Source organism: Lynx canadensis, chromosome B2, assembly GCF_007474595.2.
Source record: "Lynx canadensis isolate LIC74 chromosome B2, mLynCan4.pri.v2, whole genome shotgun sequence".
NCBI classification, from domain to species: domain Eukaryota; kingdom Metazoa; phylum Chordata; class Mammalia; order Carnivora; family Felidae; genus Lynx; species Lynx canadensis.
Window position 1 is genome coordinate 41,479,984 of NC_044307.1, and position 22,728 is coordinate 41,502,711.

The window sequence follows — 22,728 nt, forward strand, 5'->3', positions numbered from 1 at the left end:
AGAGCAGCCAGCTCATTTTGCATATGGGGAAATGAAGGCCTGAAGAACACAGTGACTTTTTCAGAGCCAAGTCTGGGATGCAAGACCTTGAGCATTTGGTAGTTGACACTCGTTTGGCACCAAAGTCAAACTCTTTGAACCTTCTATGAACAGAATGGCCCTTAGACAGATACAAGCAAAGTGGTTGCCTTTTCCCTTTGAAAGAGGCCAAAATCTTTGCGGTCTGGTGAACATGGGAATTTTATGACTTTTCTGGGTATACCTCAGACCTTGCAGTGGGCTCTTGAGGGCTGTGTGGAGGCCTGCTCTTGGGATGTCATGGTCCGAACCCAGGCCTGGCCCCTTGTGGAAGTCAAATGCTTTGCCCTTGTGTGAGGAGCAGCACACAGAGTTCCAGAACCACCGGGACTGCTGGGTCAGGGGTTCTGGAAAGGTTGGGTAAAAATTGCCCCGCTGTCTTATTGCTCCTGGCCTAATGGCTCAGACCATTTTTAGATGTCAGGAAGTATAACAATATGGTACATTTATCTTGGTGAATAATGGATGAGCCCTGGGAAGGTACTGTGCTTTTCCTGGTGAATTATTTACCAGGAGCCTCTAATTTGAGGGCTCTCCATTATAAATGTCCTGAATATGGTATATAGACAGCCCCTCCTCCTACTCTCCCTCCCCCAGGTCTCCCACGTACAGGAGAGCTGTAACCTTTCGTGTCTAGTGATATATTGGGTAGCCCTGTGGCCGAGCTGGGGACTTGCTGAGTTTGGAGCCCCTGAGGCTGCTGGGAGGGGTGGGGGAGGACCTCCCTACTAGAGACACAGGGACAGACCTGCCAAGGGAAGCTGGGGTAAATGTGGGGCTGGGCGCTGCTCTACAGGTGTGAGGAACCCTAGGTATGCCTACATGTGGGTATATTCGTGTGCTGTATGTCTTTGTTTTTCTTGTCCCTTTCTCTGGACCTCTGTGACTCTGTTATTCTGTCTCTCAGTTTGTTTGTGTCCATGTCTCTCTACCTGTTGACTCTCCTCTTCTCCTCTCTCAGGGCCTGGGTCTGTCTCTCTCTCTCTCTCTCTCTCTCTCTCTCTCTTCTATGTCTCTTCCTCTCTAAGTCTGCCCATCGCCCTCTGTCTCTCTGTTAGTTGTTAGTCTCCCTCTGCCCATCTGTTTGTCTCTCTCTGTTTCCTTCCCTTTTTCTCTCTCTGTCAGTCTCCCTCCAGCCCCCTTCATCTCATCTCCCTGTCTCTCTCCATCAGTGTCTTCGTGCCTCCCCCTTTCCCTCTCTCCTGCTTCCCCTCCTCCCTCCCTCCCTCCCTCTCTCCCCCCCTTTTCCCATTCTTCCTCTCTTCCTCCCCCATTTTCCCCTCCCCCTCTGTCCCTCTCTGTTTTCCTCCGTCTCACTCACTCACTCTCTCGCTGTCTCTCTCTGTCTCGCTGTCTTGCTCTGTGACTTTAGAGGTCTGTAAGAGGCACCTCCTGGAATGGAGGGACAGCTAATTCCAGACTTAAGTGAAGCCAGATCTTGGTGCCTTCCAGACCCTGACTCAAAGATTGACAGAGTAGGCATGAAATAAACTTTAGGTCTTTGTCATTTTTTTGGCTATTCAATTCGGTTATTGCATCAGCCACCCTTAGGGGCTTTTTTTTTCTTCAGCTATTTGTGAGTGCTTTGTGTTTTATAATGTTTTCTCCCCAACAATCCCTAGGCTTTAAGCATCTGGTGATGAGTTGCAAGTTTTTGCTGCTTTTAAAAATAACTTACAAGGGATTGTTTCTATTATTCATCAGTTTGTGTTTTTTCATCTGTTGTTACTGATTTGGAGATCGAAATACTCATTTTGCCATCTTTCGCCAGAATGCCTTCTCTAAACAGCTGATTTTTTTTAAATGACTCTTTTTTGGGTTATTTTCCTTAAAAAATAAGGGAGCAAATCACCAGCAGAGACTTGCAGTTAAGAGATTAAATGAAAGAGTAAAATTGTCTGTTAGAAAGTTTATATTTTAAGCAGTAAAATAAGGTTTATAAGGAGTCTAGAAGTATGCTATGGTTTGATTCTAACTCAGCAGCTGGCCGGCCTTCTGCTTCGTACCCTGTCCATGGCTCCGCCTCACCTTGCAACACCAGGCCAGACCCCGTCACATCTGAGTAATATTTGAGCAATATGTTCATGGCTGCAGGATTTGGTCCTCACTACAAGATAGCCTTCCCGCCCAAGGTTTTCTCCAGCCATACATGCTACCAGAGGTGGGTAAGAGGAGAACTTTTGATGGCAGGGGCTGATCTGTCTTCACAAGGAGAGCAGTGGGCACTGTGGACAGACCTGCCCCCACACCTGTCACCAGCAGCCTGGACTCCAGGAGGGCACCCTTGCCTCCTCAAGCCAGTGGTTCTTTCAAGCGTCCTCCCTCAATCTGGATCCTTTGTGTCTCAGGTTGAAGCCTGAAGCCTAAAGCCTGCAGCATCCCTTTAGAGGACTCTCCCTCCCTGGAGAGAAGGGTTGGTTTCCAGAAACAGCTGTTGGCCGGACAGGTGGAGGAGGAAAAAAGAAAAGGCTGGGGGAGGGGCACTTCGAGGATGGTGTCTGCTTCTGACTCCTGAGCCCTGCCTTGTGCCCTGGCCCTGAGGGGACAGCCAGGCTGCTGTGGGTGTTGTCCAACGGGGTCTCCTGCAGGCTGCCTAGGGGCACATTAGTTTCCTGCACATGTGTTAGGCATCGCCGCGTGTCAACGGGTGTGTGGCAAATGCAGCCCACTGCCGCAGGCCCTGAGTGGCTCGTGCTTTCCACATCACACATAGCAAAGCGATTTCCTCACATTCCCCACTCTTGTCTGCTCCGGGAAGTGGTTTGCAGAGTGCTTCTAAATATAAAAAGTATGAGACCGACTCTTTTTCTTCTCCCTTTGAAACCAGCTGAAAGTCCAGCCTCTTTAGTGATTTTTTGGGTTTATAGGGAGAAGAAAGGGAAGCAGGGGTATGTGTGTGTGTCACCAGGCTCTGAGGGCACCCAGCAGACAGTGGGACTAGGTGCAGTGATAGAGGCCAGGGTGCTGGAGGCACACAGGGAGGAGGGAAGGTAGAGGCTTGAAGACCGATCTTCAAACTATGGACAGCTATGTTCAGCCACTTACTTGTTCAGAAAAAAAAATCTTCACTTCATCCCTCCCTGAACCCAACTGTATGTTTACCTATTGGGAGAACGGTAGGAAGGAGGTAGGAGATGACCACAGGGAAGGATCTTCAAAACACAGTGCTAAATGGAAAAAAAGTAAGAAGCAGAGTGAGAGATAATGCAAGACCACTTACGTAAGTTAAAAATACCCGCCCTTGAAACAGCGATCACATTTTCCCAGAGCACATGGAGAGAAAAGGATTTACATTAAACACGATAGAATGGGTGGGGGAGGGTGTGGATCAAAAGGAATAAGTGAAAGAAGAGAAGCAGCCAGCGTGGCATCGTGGAAAAAAACACAGGCAGACAGACGTAGGGGCAGGACAGATCTGGGGGTAGTTTAGACTCTGCCATTTGCTGGGATAGGTTTGACTTCAGTTTCCTCCTCGGTACAACGAGGCTGACTCGTGTTAAGGATTCCCCTTTTTTTTTTTTTTTTTTTCTTTTGAGCTCATTTATTTTGAGAGAGAGTGTGTGCAAGTGGGGAAGGGGCAGAGAGAGAAAGAGAGAGGGAGAGACAGAATCCCAGTGCAGAGCCCAATGCAGGTCTCGAACTCCTGAACCTCGAGATCATGACCTGAGCTGAAGTCAGATGCTTAACTGACTGAGCCACTGAGGCACCCCAAGGGTTCTTTAGATTAGAAATGAGCCTGTGCATGGGGCCAGCAAGAAGCACACAAAGGAGCTAAGGCAGTGATGTCTAATGGAGCTTTTTGTGGGGACAGAATGGTTTTATATCTGCACTGTTCAATACAGTGACCTCTAGCTACACGCAGCGCCTGAGCACTGGAAATGTGCCTGTTGCTGCAAAGGAAATTAATTTTCAATTTTGTTTCATTATAATTAAGTGACATTTAAATAGCCCCATGTGGCCAGTGGCTACCATATTGGACAGAGCAGGTCTAAGGGATATTTCAACTTCTTTAGGGGCAAGGAAGGATTTTCTTCGTTGAATGGAGTTGAGACCACTCTACCCAAAGGGCAGGGAATCGTGTCCTCCCTTCCACAGGGAATTTGGGGTGAACTGCTGTGGTCACTCTGGTTAGGTCTAAGATTTGTGCTCACTGCTTCATCAGCCTCCCAGGGCTGAGGCAGAGATGGGTAAAAAGAGCTCAAAAAACAGACTCACAGGGGCGCCCGGGTGGCTCAGTTGGTTAAGCCTCTGACTTCAGGTCAGGTCATGATCTCACAGTTCTTGGGTTCAAGCCCCGCGCTGGGCTCTGTGCTGACAGCTCAGAGCCTGGAACCTGCTTCGGATTCTGTGTCTCCCTCTCTGCCCCTCCCCTGCTCGTGCTCTGTCTCCCTCTGTCTCTCAAAGCTAAATAAATGTTTAAAACAAAAACAAAAAAGAAAACCGACTCACAGAGTTTTCTGAGCCTGCCTTGAAAATTAATATAAACTAAGGCTAGGTCTCACCAGTTGCAAGGCTGTAGTCCCCGGACTGTCACTTAGTTCACTCCCTGCCTCCACAAGAAAGATCACAGGATGCTCACCAGGCTTACCTGGGGCCATTCTTGCTGTGGTCCCCGAGTGCCCTCGCCACCACACCCGGGAGTCTAATGAATGGTTGTGGAGCCTGCCGCCAGAGGCTGGGCTCTCTGTCCCCTCTGGAGCCCTGAGTGCACTGGCTGAGCACCCCTGAAGTCTTCCCGGGACTGAGCCCTGGCTCATTTCCCAGTGCCCTGGTCCAGCAGCTCTGTCCCCTTGCCTGCAATGTATATTATTTCTGCAGGCCTCTGACTGGTGTCTTCAGGAGACACCTGGCTGCTGTCTCTCCTCTTTCCTTGGGGCTGAGAATGCATCTGTCCCCAGGCACGGGGGGTGGAGAGAGCTCCTGATGCTCTCTGGTAGTTCTCCTTCTCCCTTTCCCTCTGCCATCCTGGCTCTCCCTCCCAGCCCCCCCCCCCCCCATTTAGCAGGCCTTTGGACTCCCCAGGGATCACCTTATCTCCAAGGACATTTTAATCTGGGGTCCATGGTTCCCTAGAGCTTCTGGGGTTTTTTACTTTCCTGAAACATACGCAGACTTTTGTGTGTCTGTACCTAATATGTATTTCAGTTGAATATCATTGACTATCCCAGGAATCCAAAAGAATCACTAAAATTGGTTTCAAGGCTGCCATTTTCCAGGAGAGGAAACTGAGACTTGGGGAAGAAAATTAAGTTGGCCACGATTGGATAAAGGTAGATGTAGGACAAGATTTCAGGTTAGATAGACTCTTCAGTGACTTCATTCCCCTCTAAATGCTTGTGCGGTATTTACGGTGCCCAGGCACTGTGAGGGGGCACAGCCATATCCCGTTGGGCACGAATGTCTGCCCTCCCCTCAAGTGTACAGTCTAGCTTGGGGGTACAGCTCTCAGTCACAGCACAGATGGCAATATCAGGGGTGTCCCAGGCAGTGAGCTATCAGTGAGAGTGTGTGGCCAAGGCAGAGGCAGCATCTCTTGGGGAGCCCAGCCTTAGGAATGGGAGCTGCTTGTCAGAAGTGGTGCTGGGCCCCCGTTCTCAAGCCCCAGCTGCCTCCGACCTGCACACCTGCCATACACAGCATCTCTCATAATCCTCCTGGGCCCTGCCCTGCCCTTATCTCCCTGGGCTTTGGGAGCTTGTGCTGGGGGCGGGGGGTGGGGGGTGGGGAGGGGACTCTGAGGAGTGAACCCTTTGTTTCTGTAGCTGCCTTTGAGGCTCTCTGCAGCGAATCCAGTGTGAGGTCTTGGGGGCTGTCCAGGGCATCCTCTTGTATTTTTAATTTTACAGATAATAAATTTGCCTGGGAGGGAGTACTGATGGGCTCGGGCTACTCTGCTTGTTAGTGGTTGTATGGAGACCAGAACCCAGGTCTCCCCACCCAGTGTTCCTTCAGCCTGAGCACATCACCTCATGTGGCTGGGTGTTTAATTTGTTGCTGCTTCCTTGAAGACATCACAGCCATTTAAGGGTTACCAAGGGTGAGAGAGGTGTCCCAGATATGGCCCTCCCAGCCCCAGCAGAAAACAGGCTAGTTCCAGGGACCAACAGTGTGGCCGCTGGCTGGGGAGCATTTTAAGCCTCATTTGTTGGTGTATTTGTCCCTCTGGCTCAGATGCCACATGATGCTGGACACAAGGACCTGCTTCTGCCATCAGAGGTTGATCTTCCCCCTCCAGGGCCTCCCAGAAGCTGGCAGGACAGGTCTGAGTTGTATTTTTCATCTAAGGTAGGCAAGTTGGCCTGTTAGGTTGTTTCTGCCCTAATCCCTGGTGATTTTGTTCTGTTCCTCTAATCCGGATGTGGGAGCCTCTCCAGACATTTACAGTTAAATCCCAGGATGGGAAAACTCAGCTGGGTCCCTGGCTCTGCTCCCTCCTACACTGTTCAGAACAGGGACTGTGATGGCTTGCAGAGGGCTGCAAGGCTCCTGTCCGTGAACCTAGGGTCTTTTGTAGACCCTGGAAAGACAGAAGGGGGTAGAAACTCTGTGCTCTGCCTCTGGGTCTCGGAATGCGCTATGATCGATTTTCAGTGACCCTCTAAATCCTTATTTTCCATCACAGAGTCTGGGTTGCTGGTGCTGCAACCACGTACAGTATCTTGGTGGTACACTGGTGGTAGAGAAGGACATTCCAGATACCCAGATTCACAAATCCCACTGTAGCATTCATGTTTCTGCTGGCCTGGGTGAGTGGGATCGGGGATAGGGTAACTGAGCTCGCTGTTCATCCAAGTGACTTACTCCTACAGCAGTTGACATTTGTTCTTCAAAAAAAAATTACAAATGTGTATGTGCTGTGGACCTCTGGAGTGGTTCCAGAGCAGGGGAGAGTATGCTAGTTAAATGCCGGAAGGTCAAGTGTCTCCGGTACAGTGCATTGACCCCTTGGGGAGGAGGTGTGGTGCAGGGACTCTTGCTTGGTGCCCTTAGAGTTTCTGGATGGAAGGGACTTGTGAGGAGGGCTGTCCTTGTGGATGAGGGGACCTGGAGCTGCTCTGGTTCCTGGAGCATTTGTGGCTCTTGGATTGAGGGTTTCCTCTGCTGGCCTGTGCTGTTTTCCAGAGAGGGCACAGAGTGTTGTCAGCCTCTGCCTCACGGGTTTATGTGCCCTGACAGGAGCCACTTCAGCCTGGGCACTGGAAGCTACCTGGGAGTCCGGATGTCCCCCAGCAGGGACCTAGGCTCTGAAGCCAGAGACTCGGTCTTAGGTGTGGAGGAGTGGGCCACTTCTGTATGGCTGATTGGATTTGGGGGTGATCACTCATATGGTCACACACTGCTGTGCAAAATGCCCATGCCAGGGCCAACCAGGGTCTTGGTGTCACAGCCCGGTCCTGAGGCATCTGCCTGAAAGATGGAATTTTCTTTAGTAAGAGAGGACAGAGATAGAATCAGCTGGTCAGGTTTGGCAGGTTCTGAGGCCTGTACAGGTCCTGGGGTGTATTTCCTAGGTCAGGAGGACCAGCCCCTGTGAGGTGGATAGTTGAGTGGCCCAGATGGATGCTTGGACCAAAGTAGCTGAAATTACGTCAGAGCAGAAAAACTTCCTGCTGCTCTCTGCTCTTCAGAAAATCATGTTTACACATATGTGTGTGCACCCATGCACACTTGGACACACATGGATTTACTGGGCCCGGAGCCCAGAGAGCAGCAAGGAGGGCAGGCAGCAGACCAGACGCTTGCTGGGGGGTGGGGAGCAGAGTTGGTCTGCTGCCCACACAGCCTTTCTCTGGGGGCTGAGGCCAAGGCTCAGGCAGAGCGAGTGTCTGCATAGAGATGGCTGTTGGGGAGCCAAGGAAATGGCTTGGAAAATGTCCTTATTGGGTATTTGCAGCTCCAGCTTTGTTGGGGTCGGCACCTGGTGTGGGGCAGATGGTTCTGCCTGCTTGTTGTTGTGGGGGGGGGGTGGCTTTTGAGCCCTCTGTGCCCAGCGGGGCAGCCTCATACCCTCGTATGCTTCGTGCTGTGCTACGGTCTTTGTATAATGTGAACCCACTTAACTTCATGCAGCCTGAGTGGTAGGGGCGGGGTCTCCATTTCACAGCTCGGGGAAGCGGGCAGAGAGGCCAGGCTGAGGTGGCATGGCTGGGAGGGCAGGAGCGGGGCTGTTGGGCAGCGCTGAAGCGGGTAGCCTCAGGGGCCACGCTGGCCGTGTGTTCTGTGAGGGCCTGAGTAGGAGGCGTGATGCGTGGTGTGGCTGGACGGTGAAAGAGGGGGTGGCTTGGGGAAGCCCAGGGCCAGTATGAGAAGGCCTTCCTCGGACCACAGCCCTGGGGGCATCCTCAAGTCAGAGGTGGTACAGGGACAGGAATGTGCTGGTGACTGTGCCACCTTGGGGGCAGGTACCATCCCAGTCCCCAAAAGCCTTCCACTCTCTGTCACTGCTGTCCTCCCTTTCATGTTGTTGGTGCCAGCCGAAGCTTCTGAAGAGTTCCTCACTTCCCAGCCTCTCCTTTCTCCTGGAGTCTGACATTTCTGCCAGGGACTCCTCAATCTGCCCCGGAGCCTCCTGCCCATTCCCCGACAGCCCTCCCCTCCGCCCGCGCCCCGCTCCCCAGCAACACAACAGACCAAGCTCTCATGCAAACTGTGCAGAATGGGCACACCTCCGACTGCCTTCTCAGCAAATGCGGGTGCCACGGTGCTGGGCCAGCCTCCCGATGGCGGCTCAGAGCAGGGGCTGGGGGCTTGGAGTGGCTTGGTGGCTGTTCTCCCTGCCTTTTATAACATCTAAAGTCTGCCCCAGCCAAGCACTAACCAGGACCTGCTGTGAGCTGACGTCAGGACAGAGGGCCCCGAGGGGCCAGCTTTGATGTTTCCCAGGCCCTGTCGTGGGGGCGCAGGAGGCTCTGAGTGGCAGTCTGGGAATGCAACATCTCTCACCACAGCTACAGAGCAGCCCTAGCCCCAGGAGGGGATGCCGGAGGCTGAGCTGGGGTCCCTCTGAGTCATGCCATCTTTTCTTCCAGCTCAGGTTTCTGTGGCCAGTGCTCTGTGGTTCCTGCAAGCCTGCGGCCCCTTTCCCTCCATCCCACCCCCACCTGGTTATTCCCCTCAAACTTGTCTGTTGTGGAGGTTCCTCCCCCATCCAGGGGCTGGGAGTGGTCCTGGACCTCTCGAGGGGGAGCTTTCTAATGTTCTTAAAATGGGAGTCCTTGGGCAGGAAGGGTGATAATGGAAATAGTAACAGTAGCTACCATTCACCGGAGTAGCTCTGTCCGAGGCTTTTCACACGAATTACAGCATTTGTGACTCATGACAACCTCATGAGAGAGGCCGAGGGAGCTGAGGCATAGACCATCTGCGTTCCTTGCCCAAGGTCAAACACTAAGCATGATGGGCAAGATTTGAGCCAGACCTGTCTGATTCCACACCCTTAACTAATACTCCTCTGCATGGGTGAGGCTCCTCGATCCCCACGTCTGGAGAAGCTGAGCGGGGAAGTGAGGACTCACCTGCACTTGGATGACAGGTGATCTCTCTTTGGCCTTTAACAAGCATCCTGGAGTTCTGGGTCAAGAGTCCCAAGAATTTGGTGAGTTGCATTTGCAGAGGTCCACCAGGGCATCAGTCTGAGTCTGCCCATCTGTATCATGAGAGGTGGTCCAGAAGTGTTCCAGATGCCTCCATGTTCACCAGCTCTTGCCCCACACTTCCTTTAAGGTGACCTCAGTCAGCCAGTTAGCCGAGTGCCTTTGTGTGTCTGGCATGGTCTGCAAGAGGGGTGTCTACCTCTCTACCTGGCCTCAGGAATGGAGGCCCATTGTGGGATCAGCTGTTTCCAGGGTTTGTTTTGAGTTCATGGGTGGGGCTGGGAAGAATTTGGGGCTAGAAGCTGGCTTCCTTGGATCATGGTCAAATTAGCTGTTTGATTTTGAGCAAACAGCTTAATTTTTCTGGACCTCAGTTTACCTATCTGTTCTACAAAGGCGTTGTACCAAGTTGCCGGTGGTGGTGGGGGGAGGGGGGGTGGATGGTGTACAGGGCCACGTTCCTGTGTGGTGATTAGAAGTGAATGGGGTGTTTGGGATGTCAGGGTAGCTGGGGGTACTTAGCAGTGCCCAGAGGACAGATTAGTTAACTTGCACAGTGGGTGGGACAACCCAGCATTGAGGGCAGTTATCACACCTAGAGAGCCAGCAGTGCCCGACTGAGCAGTAATGGGGTGCTCTGAGCACCTTCCAGCTCCCTGACTGTCCTGTGGGCTGGCACCTCTGGGAACATTGGAAGGTGGACCTCCTCATCTAGACCTCACTCTGAGAGATCCTGGACTTGTCTTAATGCTGACTTTAGAAGGACACTGGTTCTCATGGCCCTAAAGAGCCAAACTCCACCTTCAGGGACTTGAAACAGCAGTCTTTGGGCCACAGTCTCCGTCACTTTGGGAGGGGATGGCAGGACCCCCTCAGCCTCTTCTTGCCCTTACCAGGCTCAGTTCGATCAGAGGCAGAGGCTGCTTCTTCATGTAGCCGCCCCAGGTGACCTATTTCTTCTTCCCGGAGGGGCTGCACATCCTCTTCCGTGTCGTCACCCACCCCTGGCAGGCGGGCTGGTGTTCCAGACCCAGTGGCTCAGGGCCTCTGCAGGGCACCCACGTGGGCCAGGAACAAAGCCCAGTGTGTTACTCCTGCTGTAGCCCTGCCACCTGCCCAGCCCTGCCCTCCGCCTCCTCGACCCATCTGCTCCTCAGCACAGGTTTCTCACTTTCCTTTGTTCCCACTGGCTATGGCTCCCCCTTAGTTTCTGGGGCCCCCCTTCCCTGTGGGTGCTCCTTCGGCCCCAGCCAGAGCTGAAATGTTGTGGTGCAGGAGGGGGTTCAGATGAAAACCTGGAACCACTTGGCTTACCTCTCAACTTGGCATAGAAAAGTCAGCCCTGCCACACAGATTCTTAGAGATAGAGGGTAGGACGTGGGGGTGGCCCTGGCATGTCTTTGGCAATAGCTGCAGATCTAGGGAATATTGGCTTCTCCTGTGATGGGGCGAATTTTCCCAAGGAAGTCCATGGTGGGGGTACAGGGGCATCTGGGTGGCTTAGTCAGTTAAGCGACCAACTCTTGATTTCGGCTTAGGTCAGTATCTTACGGTTTATGGGTTCGAGCCCTGAGTCGGGCTCAGCGCTGACAGTGCAGAGACTGCTTGGGATTTTCTCTCTCACACTGGTACTTTGTCCCTCTCTTACTCACATGCACACTCACCCTCTCAAAATAAATAAACTTAAAAAAAAAAACAGTATAAAAAAAATCCAAAGAAGCCCCGGTGGACAGGGGGTGGGGTGGGGCTAAGGGCTACAGAGCACCTGTGGGTGGGATTCAAAGCCACCTCTGATGCGGAACACTCAGTGGGACTGTGAGTGGGAGTAATCCTTCCAAGATGCTCTTTGGGTCATGACTTAACTCTGCTCAACATCCTGGATTCTGAAGATTGATGGGGAGGGTTGCCTGCTAATGTCCCTTGCTCCTCTGCCCAGCATCAGGACCTGCAGGTCTGAACCTTCCTTTAGGGAGCCTCCCTGGTGTCCCCAGCCCTTGGAACTCCCTCTTCTTTCTGTGCTCTAGAGGCACTGACTACTCACACTGTTCATTGGGCATGAGCCTTGCCTTGTTGTGTATGATTGCGCTGTGCCCCCTACTGACTGGTGTGTCATGTCTTTGTATCCTGCAGAGCACACGGCACAATTGAAGAGTTTTTCAATGGACACTTGGCACTTCCAGTCTCATGATCCTTCTCTCCTGCACTTACTGGCCACCTCCTGTGTGCACAGCCCCTTTCGTCCTGTGCACAGAGTGATGGGTGATCTGTGTTAGGACAGTGACTGTAGCTCCTCCTGACTGTACCTCTCTCATGTCCCCATCCGCAGGTGCCCAGGCAGCCATCGTCTTCATCAAGGAGCCTTCTTCCCAGGATGCACTGCAGGGGCGCCGGGCACTGCTCCGCTGTGAAGTCGAGACCCCAGGCCCAGTACACGTGTACTGGCTGCTGGATGGGGCCCCTGTCCAAGACACTGAGAGGCGTTTTGCCCAAGGCAGCAGCTTGAGCTTTGCAGCTGTGGACCGGCTGCAGGACTCTGGAGCCTTCCAGTGTGTGGCTCGGGATAATGCCACTGGAGAGGAGGCCCGCAGTGCCAACGCCTCCTTCAACATCAAATGTGAGAGCCAGGGCACTGTGCTCACTCCCTATAGACCTTCAACTACTGAGCCCTGCAGGACCCCTCCTTTCCCTCAGCTTCTCCCGTTTCCAGTTAAATGGGGGCAGGCAGAGAGCAGTTGTGGTCAGTTCTTTGAGTGGATAAGAAAAGTTTTATTTTTTCCAGAAGATTTTTTTTCCTTCAAGTCTAGAACCCTTTATGTGTTGGATGCTTTTGCAAATGGCAAGGGCAGTGAGGGCCAGTGTGGCCAGGCATCAGAGTTGTCTGCCACAGACTGGATGGGCCCTCTGTTTCTGGCCCCTCACCCCACCCCGTCTGTAGCTGCAGCCTCGTCTTTGCAGGGCCTCCCTGCACTGTCTCTCATCTCCAGAGCCTGCAGGTTGTGTCCTTTTCTGCTTGTCTTCCTTCCCCTCTGCCTTCCCACACTTGCTCTGCTCTGCCCCTCACTCTGCAACCGTGGCCTCTGCTACAGGGATTGAGACTGGTCCCGTGGTCCTGAAACATCCAGCCTCAGAAGCTGAGATCCAGCCACAGACCCAGGTCACACTGCGTTGTCACATTGATGGGCATCCTCGGTAAGGAGATGACTTTGAGGGTGGGGATGGAGAGGGTTATTCTAGACAAGTAGGGATATCTTCCCAAATCCTGGACTCTATTCATTCTATAACCACCCCTGCCCATATGCTGCCCCACACAAGCCCCTAGTGACCTGAGGAGAGGCGGCATTGTCCTGCGGAATGATCCTGGATTCTGGGAGCTGAGGGCTGTAGAATCTCAACCTGATTATGCCCCTGAATTGTTGTGTGCCCTTGTGCAAGTCACTTCTCCTCCCAGGCCTCAGTTTCCCCATTTGCAAACTGAGGGGTCTAGCCTCTAGTCCTGTATTTTGTCCACTGGTCACCTGAGTACCCTCTGCCTCCCTGCTGCTGATCCCCTTGGCCTGCAGGCCTACCTACCAGTGGTTCCGAGATGGGAGCCCCCTCTCTGATGGTCAGAGCAATCACACGGTCAGCAGCAAGGAGCGAAACCTGACCCTCCGGCCGGCCAGCCCTGAGCATAGTGGCGTCTACTCCTGCTGTGCCCAAAATGCCTTTGGCCAGACCTGTAGCAGCCAGAACTTCACCTTGAGCATTGCTGGTGAGCCTGGGGTGGGGATGGAGAGGGCGCAGCAGGGATGCGAGGGGCTTCCCCACTCTGTCTGCTCATGCACCTGTGCTTCTCCCACCCCAGACGAGAGCTTTGCCAGGGTAGTGCTGGCGCCTCGGGACATGGTAGTGGCGAGGAATGAAGAGGCCATGTTCCACTGTCAGTTCTCAGCCCAGCCACCCCCTAGCCTGCAGTGGGTCTTTGAAGATGAGACTCCTATCACTAACCGCAGTCGGTAAGGCAATTGGGAAGGGGCCTTCAGGTAAGGTCTTACAGGTTGTGTACTGTCCCAGTGCATTCTCTAAAAGAAAGTCATTAGTATTGCAGACATCCTAGATCTATATGTGTGTTACTTCGAATTTCCAGCAGATGGCAGTAGAATGTTTTGCTATTACAAAATGAGTCCAACAAAGGGAAGAGTCTCCGGGAAGGGCATCTTCTTCCCGTTTGCACCACGGCGCTGTATGAGCTAGTGGTGGCTCCGTTCTCTTTTCTCCCCTCCTGCCTATATGGGTCTTCTGGGATGGGGAGTAGAGACCCAGGGTTGGAGGGACACAGGGGACCTAGGTAACCATAGTCTGGATGGGAAGGTCCTGAATGGTAAGGATACCTTACCCCCCCGCCCCCCACGCACTTTTTGGAGGAAGCAGTCACTTCCAGAATATACTGGAAGGTCCAGTTCCTTTATGTGGACTTTTGTCCTTACCAGGCACTATGAGAGCAGAGAGCACCTTTGCAGTGCCGAGTGTGGCTGTGGTCCTAGGTGAGGGGCTTGGATCCCACCTAGCTTCAGCCCTGAGGAAATCATCAGTAGTTTTGATCTGTGTGGCCCAGGGGCTTCTGACTACTGGGGCTGGGTGCCCTAGTGGCAGGCTTGTCTTAACCTTGCGGGGAGGTGGGCCTCTGTCTCTCCAGGTGCATGCTGTTGATGACTCACTGTCTCTCACTGACACTGTTGCTCACCTTGCCACCCGGAGAGCTGAGTCTCCTGTAGGTGGAGCACACCCACACACACACACGTGAGTGAGTGCACGCATGCACGTGTACACACACGTACACACACACACACACACGCAGAGCGGTGTAACATGTTGGCTTCCTTATCCCTGTCCTCTTCCTGGCTGATTCCTTCCTACATCTCTGACCATTGCAGCATGGGGTTCCATCTCATTCCCCTCCAGAAGGATGCCCGTGGGGCCACTTCTTCCAAATAGCATTCTCTCCTCTTTGTAGTCCCCCACACCTCCGCAGAGCCACGGTGTTTGCCAACGGGTCCCTGCTGCTGACCCAGGTTCGGCCCCGCAACGCAGGGGTCTACCGCTGCATTGGCCAGGGACAGAGGGGCCCTCCTGTCGTCCTTGAGGCCACGCTTCACCTGGCAGGTAGGTCCCCGGGTCTAGGGTGCTGAGGTGGGGGCCGCCTTCAACCTCGTTGGCACGTAGAGATTTAGGCTCCTGATTCCACCCAGAGTGCAGAGAGAGAAAGAGGATGCTGGGGGCAGGAAGAGGAGACGCAGTGTTTTAGGGGAGGGTTTGAGCTGGAAAGGGCCAAAAGCTTGCCCTGGGACCACATGAGGTACCCTGAGACCCACAGTAATCGGGTTGTTTGCCTCCTGCTCCCATCCCTGCAGAGATTGAAGACATGCCACCATTTGAGCCACGGGTGTTCACAGCTGGCAGCGAGGAGCGTGTGGCCTGCTTGCCCCCCCAGGGTCTGCCAGAGCCCAGTGTGTGGTGGGAGCATGCAGGAGTCCGGCTACCCACCCGTGGCAGGGTCTTCCAGGAGGGCCATGAGCTGGTGTTTGCCAGTACCACGGAGAGTGATGCTGGTGTCTACACCTGCCACGCAGCCAACCTGGCCGGGCAGCGGCGACAGGATGTCAACATCACTGTGGCCAGTGAGCATTTTGCCCTGAGGGGTGAGGCGAGGTGGAGGGGAGCCCAGGTCCCCTGAGGCCTTGCTCTCTGGGTGCGATGTACAGAGGCTTCCCTGGTGCTCACCTGCGGCCCTCTCAACTCTGGACCTTGCTTGCTTGGGATTCCGTTGGCTGCTGGGAGGTGACAGTGGAGAGCCAGGCACAGAAGTCGGGGTGACAGCCCACACAAAAAAACAACCCTTGGGTTGGAAAGGAGGAGCAAAGGATTGGGAGTTTAGAGACCCAGGTCCCACTCTTTCCCCGGTGCACAGAGCAGCGATGGGTAGCAAGCCACCTGCTTTGCCAGGGCTCAGGCTCCTCATCCATAAAATGGGATTGATAACCCACTACTTACCCTACAAGGTGGTCAGAAAGATCAGATGTACTTGCAGTCAGCTGATAGGTTGGCTGGTGGCTGGCTGGTCCCCGGTGGCTTCATTCGCATGTTTCGAAGTTGACGGAGGATATATCTACCAGAGTGCCTTGGTCGTCTCCCCCGTGGCGGCTCCAGCAGGCCAGCTCCAGCCTCTTCACATGGTGGCTGGGGTTCAAGAGGCCAGTAGTGGAACCTGGAAGACTTCTCAAGGCATCAGCTTAGCAGTTGCTCAGTGTTTCTTCTACCGTGTTCTGTGTTGGGCCAGGCAAGTCACCGGCCACATAGACTCTAGGCTGTAGAGAAATAGACTGTCTCTCTCTCTCTCTCTTTTTTTTAAGTTTACTTATTTATTTTGAGAGAGACAGTGCAATCAAGGGGGGCAGAGAGAGAGGGAGAGAGAGAGAGAATCCCAGGCAGGCTCTGCTCTGTTAGTGCAGAGCCCACGCGGGGCTTGAACCCACAAAACCTTGAGATCATGACCTGAGCTGAAATAAAAAGTTGGACGCTCAACCAGCTGAGCTACCCAGGCGCCCCTAGACTGGCTCTTGGTGGGGAAAGTGGCAGCAACACATTACAAAGAAGCAAGGGATGGAAGAACTGTTTACAGTCATCTTTGCAAACAGTCTGCCACAAGTCAGGCAGGAAGTCCTTATAGGGTTTTGAGTCGGAGCGTGACATTCTCAAAAAAATCACTCTAGCCATTCTGAGAATACCAGAATGTTAGGGGCAGGAGTCAAAACAGGGAGCCCAGTTAGTGGATGAGTGTAATCATCCAGGGGCAGTGTTGAAGGGCCTGGAACAGAAGTGGTAGCAGTGGAGGTGAGAGAGATGGTCAAATTCAGGAGTTTCTGGAGCCAAAGTCGATAGGGTTTGTGTAGAATGGATGTGATGGGAGGCTGTGGAGAGGGAAGTCAAGGCTAGGTTTTGGCTTCTACTGTTGGCTGCATAGTGGCAATGTTGACCAAGACAGGGGAAACTGGGATGAGCAGGTTCTGGGGGAAATGATTTGTTCACTTTTGTACATAGAAAACCCAAGAGGCTTGTTGGATATCCAGTCAGAGATGGCAGTAGGCAGTTGGATTTGCAAGTCTGAAGCTTGTATGGGGGAGGTCAGGAGTCAAGGTATAGGTTTGGGAATCATCTGCTCATATGGCATTGAAGGCCACAGATTGGCTGAGATCATTCAGGGGACAATTATGGCTAAAACAGACCAGGGGGGCACCTGGGTAGCTCAGAGAGTTAAGGGTCCCACTTTGGCTCAGGTCATGATCTTGCGGTTTGTGGGTTCAAGCCCCGCATCCGGCTCTGTGCTGACAGCTCAGAGCCTGGAGCCTGCTTCGGATTCTGTGTCTCTCTCTCTCTCTTCCCCTCCCCTGCTTGCTCTCTGTCTCTGTCTCTCTCTGAAAAATAAATAAACATTAAAAAAAATTTAGAACACACCAGGGATCCGAGGACCAGGCCTTGGAGTGTTCCAGTGTAATAAAAAGAGCAAGGGTGTTGGAGTCCTGTAGACCAGGGATTTGAATCCTATCTCTATCAGGTATTAGCACATCACTGTTACTTCTTTAAACCTCTGTCTTTTCAGCTGTAAAATGGGTATAGGAATACATACTGAGGGGGTTTATTGTGACTGTTAACTAAGACGATGTTCAAAAGGTGCTGCCCATAGACCTTCCCTAAGGAGTAGTTGATGCAGTTTTCACCAGAGCAGGTGGGCTTCTGAGCTCAGGGTTGAGTGTGCTATTAGAGTTTTCAAGGATTGGATCCTTTGGTTGTGCAAACATGTTAACTGGTCTTCTGTTTTTTCCTTGTACCTCTAGCTGTGCCCACATGGCTGAAGAAGCCCCAAGACAGCCAGCTGGAGGAGGGCAAGCCAGGGTATTTGCATTGCCTGACCCAGGCCACACCAAAACCCACAGTCGTCTGGTATAGAAACCAGATGCTCATCTCAGAGGTGAGAACGTGGTTTGCTGCTGGTGGGAGAGGGCACTGTGGTCACCTGGCTAGCACTCCTTCCCCTGAAACTGCCCTCGGGGAGACGCTTGTGGGGCCGTGGGCAGAGTCATAGTCACATAATGCGTGCCGCAGGACTCGCGGTTCGAAGTCTCCAAGAACGGGACCCTGCGTATCAACAGCGTGGAGGTGTATGATGGAACGTGGTACCGCTGTGTGAGCAGCACCCCAGCCGGCAGCGTCGAGGCCCAAGCCCGTGTGCAAGTGCTGGGTGAGTGCACGTGAGTGAAGAGAGCTCCCGGCCCAGTGGGCAGGAGAGCAAAGGGGAAGGAAGGAGCAGCAGGGGCTCGGATCTTCAGGCCTGCCCTGGCCTCTCCAGCTGCCTCAGTTCCAACTCTTTCCACTCACCCACCCTCCCTCTACTGACACAGAAAAACTCAAGTTCACACCGCCACCCCGGCCGCAGCAGTGCATGGAGTTTGACAAGGAGGCCACGGTGCCCTGCTCAGCCACAGGCCGAGAAAAGCCCACTATTAAATGGATACGGGCAGGTGGGTACCAGGTGGGCATGGGGTGGGGGCAGGTAGGACAGCCTACTGTCAGATGTGTGCATGTCTGAGGACCAGCCGAGAATCCAGCACCGTGCCAGGCATTGTGGGAAAAACCAGAAAAGTGGGACCAATTTTAGGCCAGTTAGGAAGAAAGGAGCCAGACACACCCGAGGTCGGGTTATGGCCTTAGACAAGTCCTCCTTCTCCCTTTCAAAAGTGAGACTTTGTGTTACTTTGGGACATAAGTGTTACTTTGGGACATAAAAGTAACAAGACAAGGGTCCCTTTAGAAAATTTCGGAGTGGGGGGTGCCTGGGTGGTTCAGTCATTTAAACATCTGACTCTTGATTTTAGCTCAGGTCATGATCTCAAAGTTGTAGGATCAAGCCCCATGTTGGGCTCTGTGCCTAACGTGGAGCCCACTTAAGATTCTCTCTCTTCCTCTCCTTCTGCCCCTCCCCCACATGCATTCTCTCTAAAAAACAAAAAAAAAAGAAAAGAAAAAAAAATTTGGGAGGAAAAATGCAGGATCCCATCATCCATAATCTTTGGGTGTGTTCCCCTTTCTTTTTCTATGTGTATCTTTCTGTTTGTACCTAGCAATTTTATTAAACATATAATTTTCACTTATTAAACTTACATGAGTAAGTTTTGCTCACTATAGAAAAAGAAGACCCACTTAATTATGTAATGTTATACCCTTTTTTACTTAATGTTATCAAGCATTTCCACATACTTATATACATAAACATTGGTTTTGATGATTGTAATAATATTCTGATGATTGGAATCACTGTAATTTACTTAAATATTCCCTAAACATTGGAGATTTGGGTTGTTAACCATCCTCCCTCTTCCCCTCTCTCCTTCTCTGTCTGCTTTCGCTCTCTTTTTATTGCTGCAATAAACATCTTTAAGCCAAAGTTTTTTCTGGATTTGGGTTTATTTCCTTTGGGAGAGATTCCCAGAAATGGAATAATTACGTATAAAAGGGTATGCACATTTTTGCAGCCCTTACCATGGATTGCTAAACTGTCAAAGGGCTGAACCAGCTTTTACATCTCCATGAGTAGTGTGAATGAGAGGGTAAGACTGTAGCTTTCGAGGAGGAAGTGGGCTCTCCCTGCTCAGGTGGTCTGGTGGAAGCTTTCTGTGGGAAGTGGGGCTCTAAGTGGATCTGAAGCCTGGATGGTGGCAAAGAGCAGGAAAGGGTTCTAGGAGTGAGAAGTGGCAGGCAGTGAGGATGAGAACAGGGCAGAGTTGGGGCCCAATCAGAAGTCAATTTTGCAAAAGTGAAATGTTGTATAGGGCAGTGGAAGGAGGTAGGACTGAAAAATTGGGGAAGGAGTAAGTAACGGGGGCTTCCCAACGCCTGGTTCTGGAGTTTGGACTTTGTGGGTAGTCAGGAGCAATGGCATGATTTTGAGTAGAGGTGAGTGACAGAGCGCATTGCCAGTCACCCACGTGACTCTGGCCAAGCCTGGTGATTTTCCCTTTGTTGCAGATGGAAGCAGCCTCCCGGAGTGGGTGACAGACAATGCAGGCACCTTGCACTTCTCCAGGGTGACCCGTGATGACGCCGGCAACTACACTTGCATCGCCTCCAATGGGCTGCAGGGCCAGATCCGTGCCCATGTCCAGCTTACTGTGGCAGGTGCGACCGTGGCAGGGCCCTGGGGCTGGGACTGGCAGGCCCCATGGGGCAGCCCACACCCCACCAGCCCCATTGCTCACTGCTCCCTACACCTTTTTGGGCTCTTCCCATCTAGTTTTCATCACCTTCAAGGTGGAACCAGAGCGCACGACTGTGTACCAGGGCCACACAGCCCTGCTACGGTGTGAGGCCCAAGGAGACCCCAAGCCACTCATCCAGTGGAAGGGCAAAGACCGCATCCTGGATCCCACCAAGCTGGGACCTAGGTAGGGCCGTCTCCCTCCCCTACCTACTGCACCTCTCCTGCGGCCGGTCTGCCCAGGAGCTGGCGAGGTGTGCAGTGCTGTGGCTTCTCTCCTGGCAGAATGCACATCTTCCAGAATGGCTCCCTGGTGATCCATGACGTGGCCCCTGAGGACTCAGGCCGCTACACCTGCATCGCAGGCAACAGCTGCAACATCAAACACACGGAGGCTCCCCTCTATGTTGTGGGTATGTGCTGGGGAGGGATGTCCTGCACAGGAAGTTGTGGGGCCAGACTTCTTTCTCTTTATTTTCATTGTCATCCCCTGTATATGGAAGACACTTAAACCATTTTTGTGTTGGGGGCTGGGATTCAGTGGTGTCCCCTCCACCATGCCATGGCATAGTGTCAGCTTCCTTGCTTAGAGCTGGGCCGTTGTTGATTTCACATGCCGCAGCTGGTGTTTGCGTGTTTGTGTATGTGTGTGTGTGCGTGCACACGCACACAACTTGGGGAGAGGCATGGGGGTGGTACTCTTGTCCTAAAATGCTTCTTCCCAGGTCTCCTGCAGCAGCCGCACGTATATCTGGGTGGGCAGGGAGGGGAACAGGCCAGGGGACAGCAGGAAAGGGTTCCTTTGCTCTGGAGGCCCAGAGAGGATGATGTGTCAGGTAAAAGGTTCTGCCTAGAGTCAGGAACTCTTGGGGTTCAGATCTGGCCTCTCCTGCTAACCAGCTCTATGCCCTTAGAGGTGTTACTTCCTCTCTAGGGGCTTGTTTCTGTATCTGTAAGATGAGAGTGGTTTCAACAAGAAGTTCTTAAACTTTTGTGGTTTAGCAGCAGAACTGTTTTTCTAGACAAAATATTCTGTGGAACTTACATGGGAAATAGTGAAGTGATAAGGCCCGTTGGTAGAAACATTAGGTCTGAGGCAGGAGTCAAGGGATCTTGCATCGTCTCCCCCACAGCCCTCTCTCCCTCAGTTTCCCTAACAATTCCTGGCTTCTCTTTCACTGGAATAGAAGATCCTTTCCACAAACACATTTCTTTAAGAATTTGCTCTGTGTCAGGCAGTGTCTCAAACTAGAAATTCCCAAATGCTGCTCTTCAGGGCCTGGCTCAAGATGTCAAGTCACGTAGGAAGCTTATTAGCAATAGTGCAGGTTTGTGTTGACATCTTGACAGATGTGTTTTTTTTAATGTGTGTTCCTAGCCTCATGTTCAGATGCACACCAGCTTGGGAATCACTGGCCTCATGTCCTTCAGAACTCTTTATGACCTTGGTAGGCCCAAGGACCCAGCCCTGGTTAAAGCCAGTGACAGCGGTGACCCCTCCTGGTTTTCTGGTTTGGCCAGACCATTGAGGTCGTTAGGTTGTCTCTGCGTAGGGTGGGGAAGGGCTAGTCGAGAAGTAGGGCTGGGTTTGCTTCACAGGCCCCTGCCCAGACCCTTCTTTGTGTCTCTCAGACAAGCCAGTGCTGGAGGAGTCAGAGGGCCTGGGCAGCCCTCCCCCGTACAAGATGATCCAGACCATTGGGCTGTCCGTGGGCGCTGCTGTGGCCTACATCATTGCCGTGCTGGGTCTCATGTTCTACTGCAAGAAGCGTTGCAAGGCCAAGCGCCTTCAGAAGCAGCCCGAGGGCGAGGAGCCCGAGATGGAGTGCCTCAATGGTGAGGGGCGGTGGTGTGGAGGTGGTGCCAGTGTGCAGGTGCTGAGCGCCCTCCTGCGGCCACAGAGAGAGCTGCAGCGCTGGGCAGCCTGGGTCCTAGCCAAGCTGCCCCACCCCTAGCTGGAAGCCTGGAGTTGGCCCATTCCCAGGGCCGCGGTGTCTGAGCAACCTGGCTCAAGACTTCCTCACTGGAGCTTCCGGGCCAGCTTCTGTGTTTCCCTGCCTTCTCCGTGCACTACTAAACCGCAGATGCAATTAGTATACGCATTCACGTTTCTGTTGCACATCCTGTCTCCCAGTCTGTCTGTTTCCCTTCTCCTGGGTTTCCCCCATCAGTTTAGGTGTTCAGGAGCAGGGCCTGGGGCTCCCTTACTCTGATTTCCCCTTTGTGCCTGTTTAGGACTTTGCACAGAGGAGGCCCTACGAAAGCAAAAACGCTTCTGTCAACGTAGTGTCCAGGGACCAGTGGTTCAGATGAGACTTGTACCCTTTGTTCTGTTTCCGAGGTTGTGATCAGCTGCCTCAACACGTGGTTATGATTTAAGGGATGCCTGTTCGCCCCTTCCCCATCAGTTCATCAGTTGGACTGGCCTTTTTGTGTGGGATACCATGATTGGACCCACTTTGACGGAAGTGGAGGTTTGAGGGAGAGGAGTGAGGTCCCCATGGTGGCCAGAGTGGTCTCATCCTGATACCCCCTCCCCCTGCCCCCCCCCGCCCCACCATGCTCCTTCTCCTCAGGTGGGCCTTTGCAGAATGGGCAGCCCTCAGCGGAGATCCAAGAGGAAGTGGCCTTGACTAGCTTGGGCTCTGGCCCTGCGGCCACCAACAAACGCCATAGCACCAGTGATAAGATGCACTTCCCGAGGACGAGCCTACAGCCCATCACCACACTGGGTGCGTTGCCTTGGTCACAACTATCCCTGCTTCTGTC

At 52.9% G+C, this 22,728-nt stretch overlaps 1 protein-coding gene across 1 annotated transcript in view; it reads left to right on the top strand.

Annotated features, from left to right (window-relative positions):
- Positions 1-22,728, top strand: part of PTK7 (protein tyrosine kinase 7 (inactive)) — a 64,144-nt gene that overhangs the window by 25,154 nt on the left and 16,262 nt on the right. Inside the window, exons 2-15 of the mRNA XM_030315539.1 lie at positions 11,998-12,285; positions 12,758-12,860; positions 13,232-13,422; positions 13,516-13,666; positions 14,665-14,813; positions 15,062-15,328; positions 17,543-17,676; positions 17,811-17,946; positions 18,107-18,226; positions 19,731-19,880; positions 19,996-20,146; positions 20,245-20,372; positions 21,592-21,795; positions 22,536-22,691. Of these exons, the coding sequence (XP_030171399.1) occupies positions 11,998-12,285; positions 12,758-12,860; positions 13,232-13,422; positions 13,516-13,666; positions 14,665-14,813; positions 15,062-15,328; positions 17,543-17,676; positions 17,811-17,946; positions 18,107-18,226; positions 19,731-19,880; positions 19,996-20,146; positions 20,245-20,372; positions 21,592-21,795; positions 22,536-22,691 (2,328 nt within the window). The remainder of the gene's footprint in view (positions 1-11,997; positions 12,286-12,757; positions 12,861-13,231; positions 13,423-13,515; positions 13,667-14,664; positions 14,814-15,061; positions 15,329-17,542; positions 17,677-17,810; positions 17,947-18,106; positions 18,227-19,730; positions 19,881-19,995; positions 20,147-20,244; positions 20,373-21,591; positions 21,796-22,535; positions 22,692-22,728) is intronic.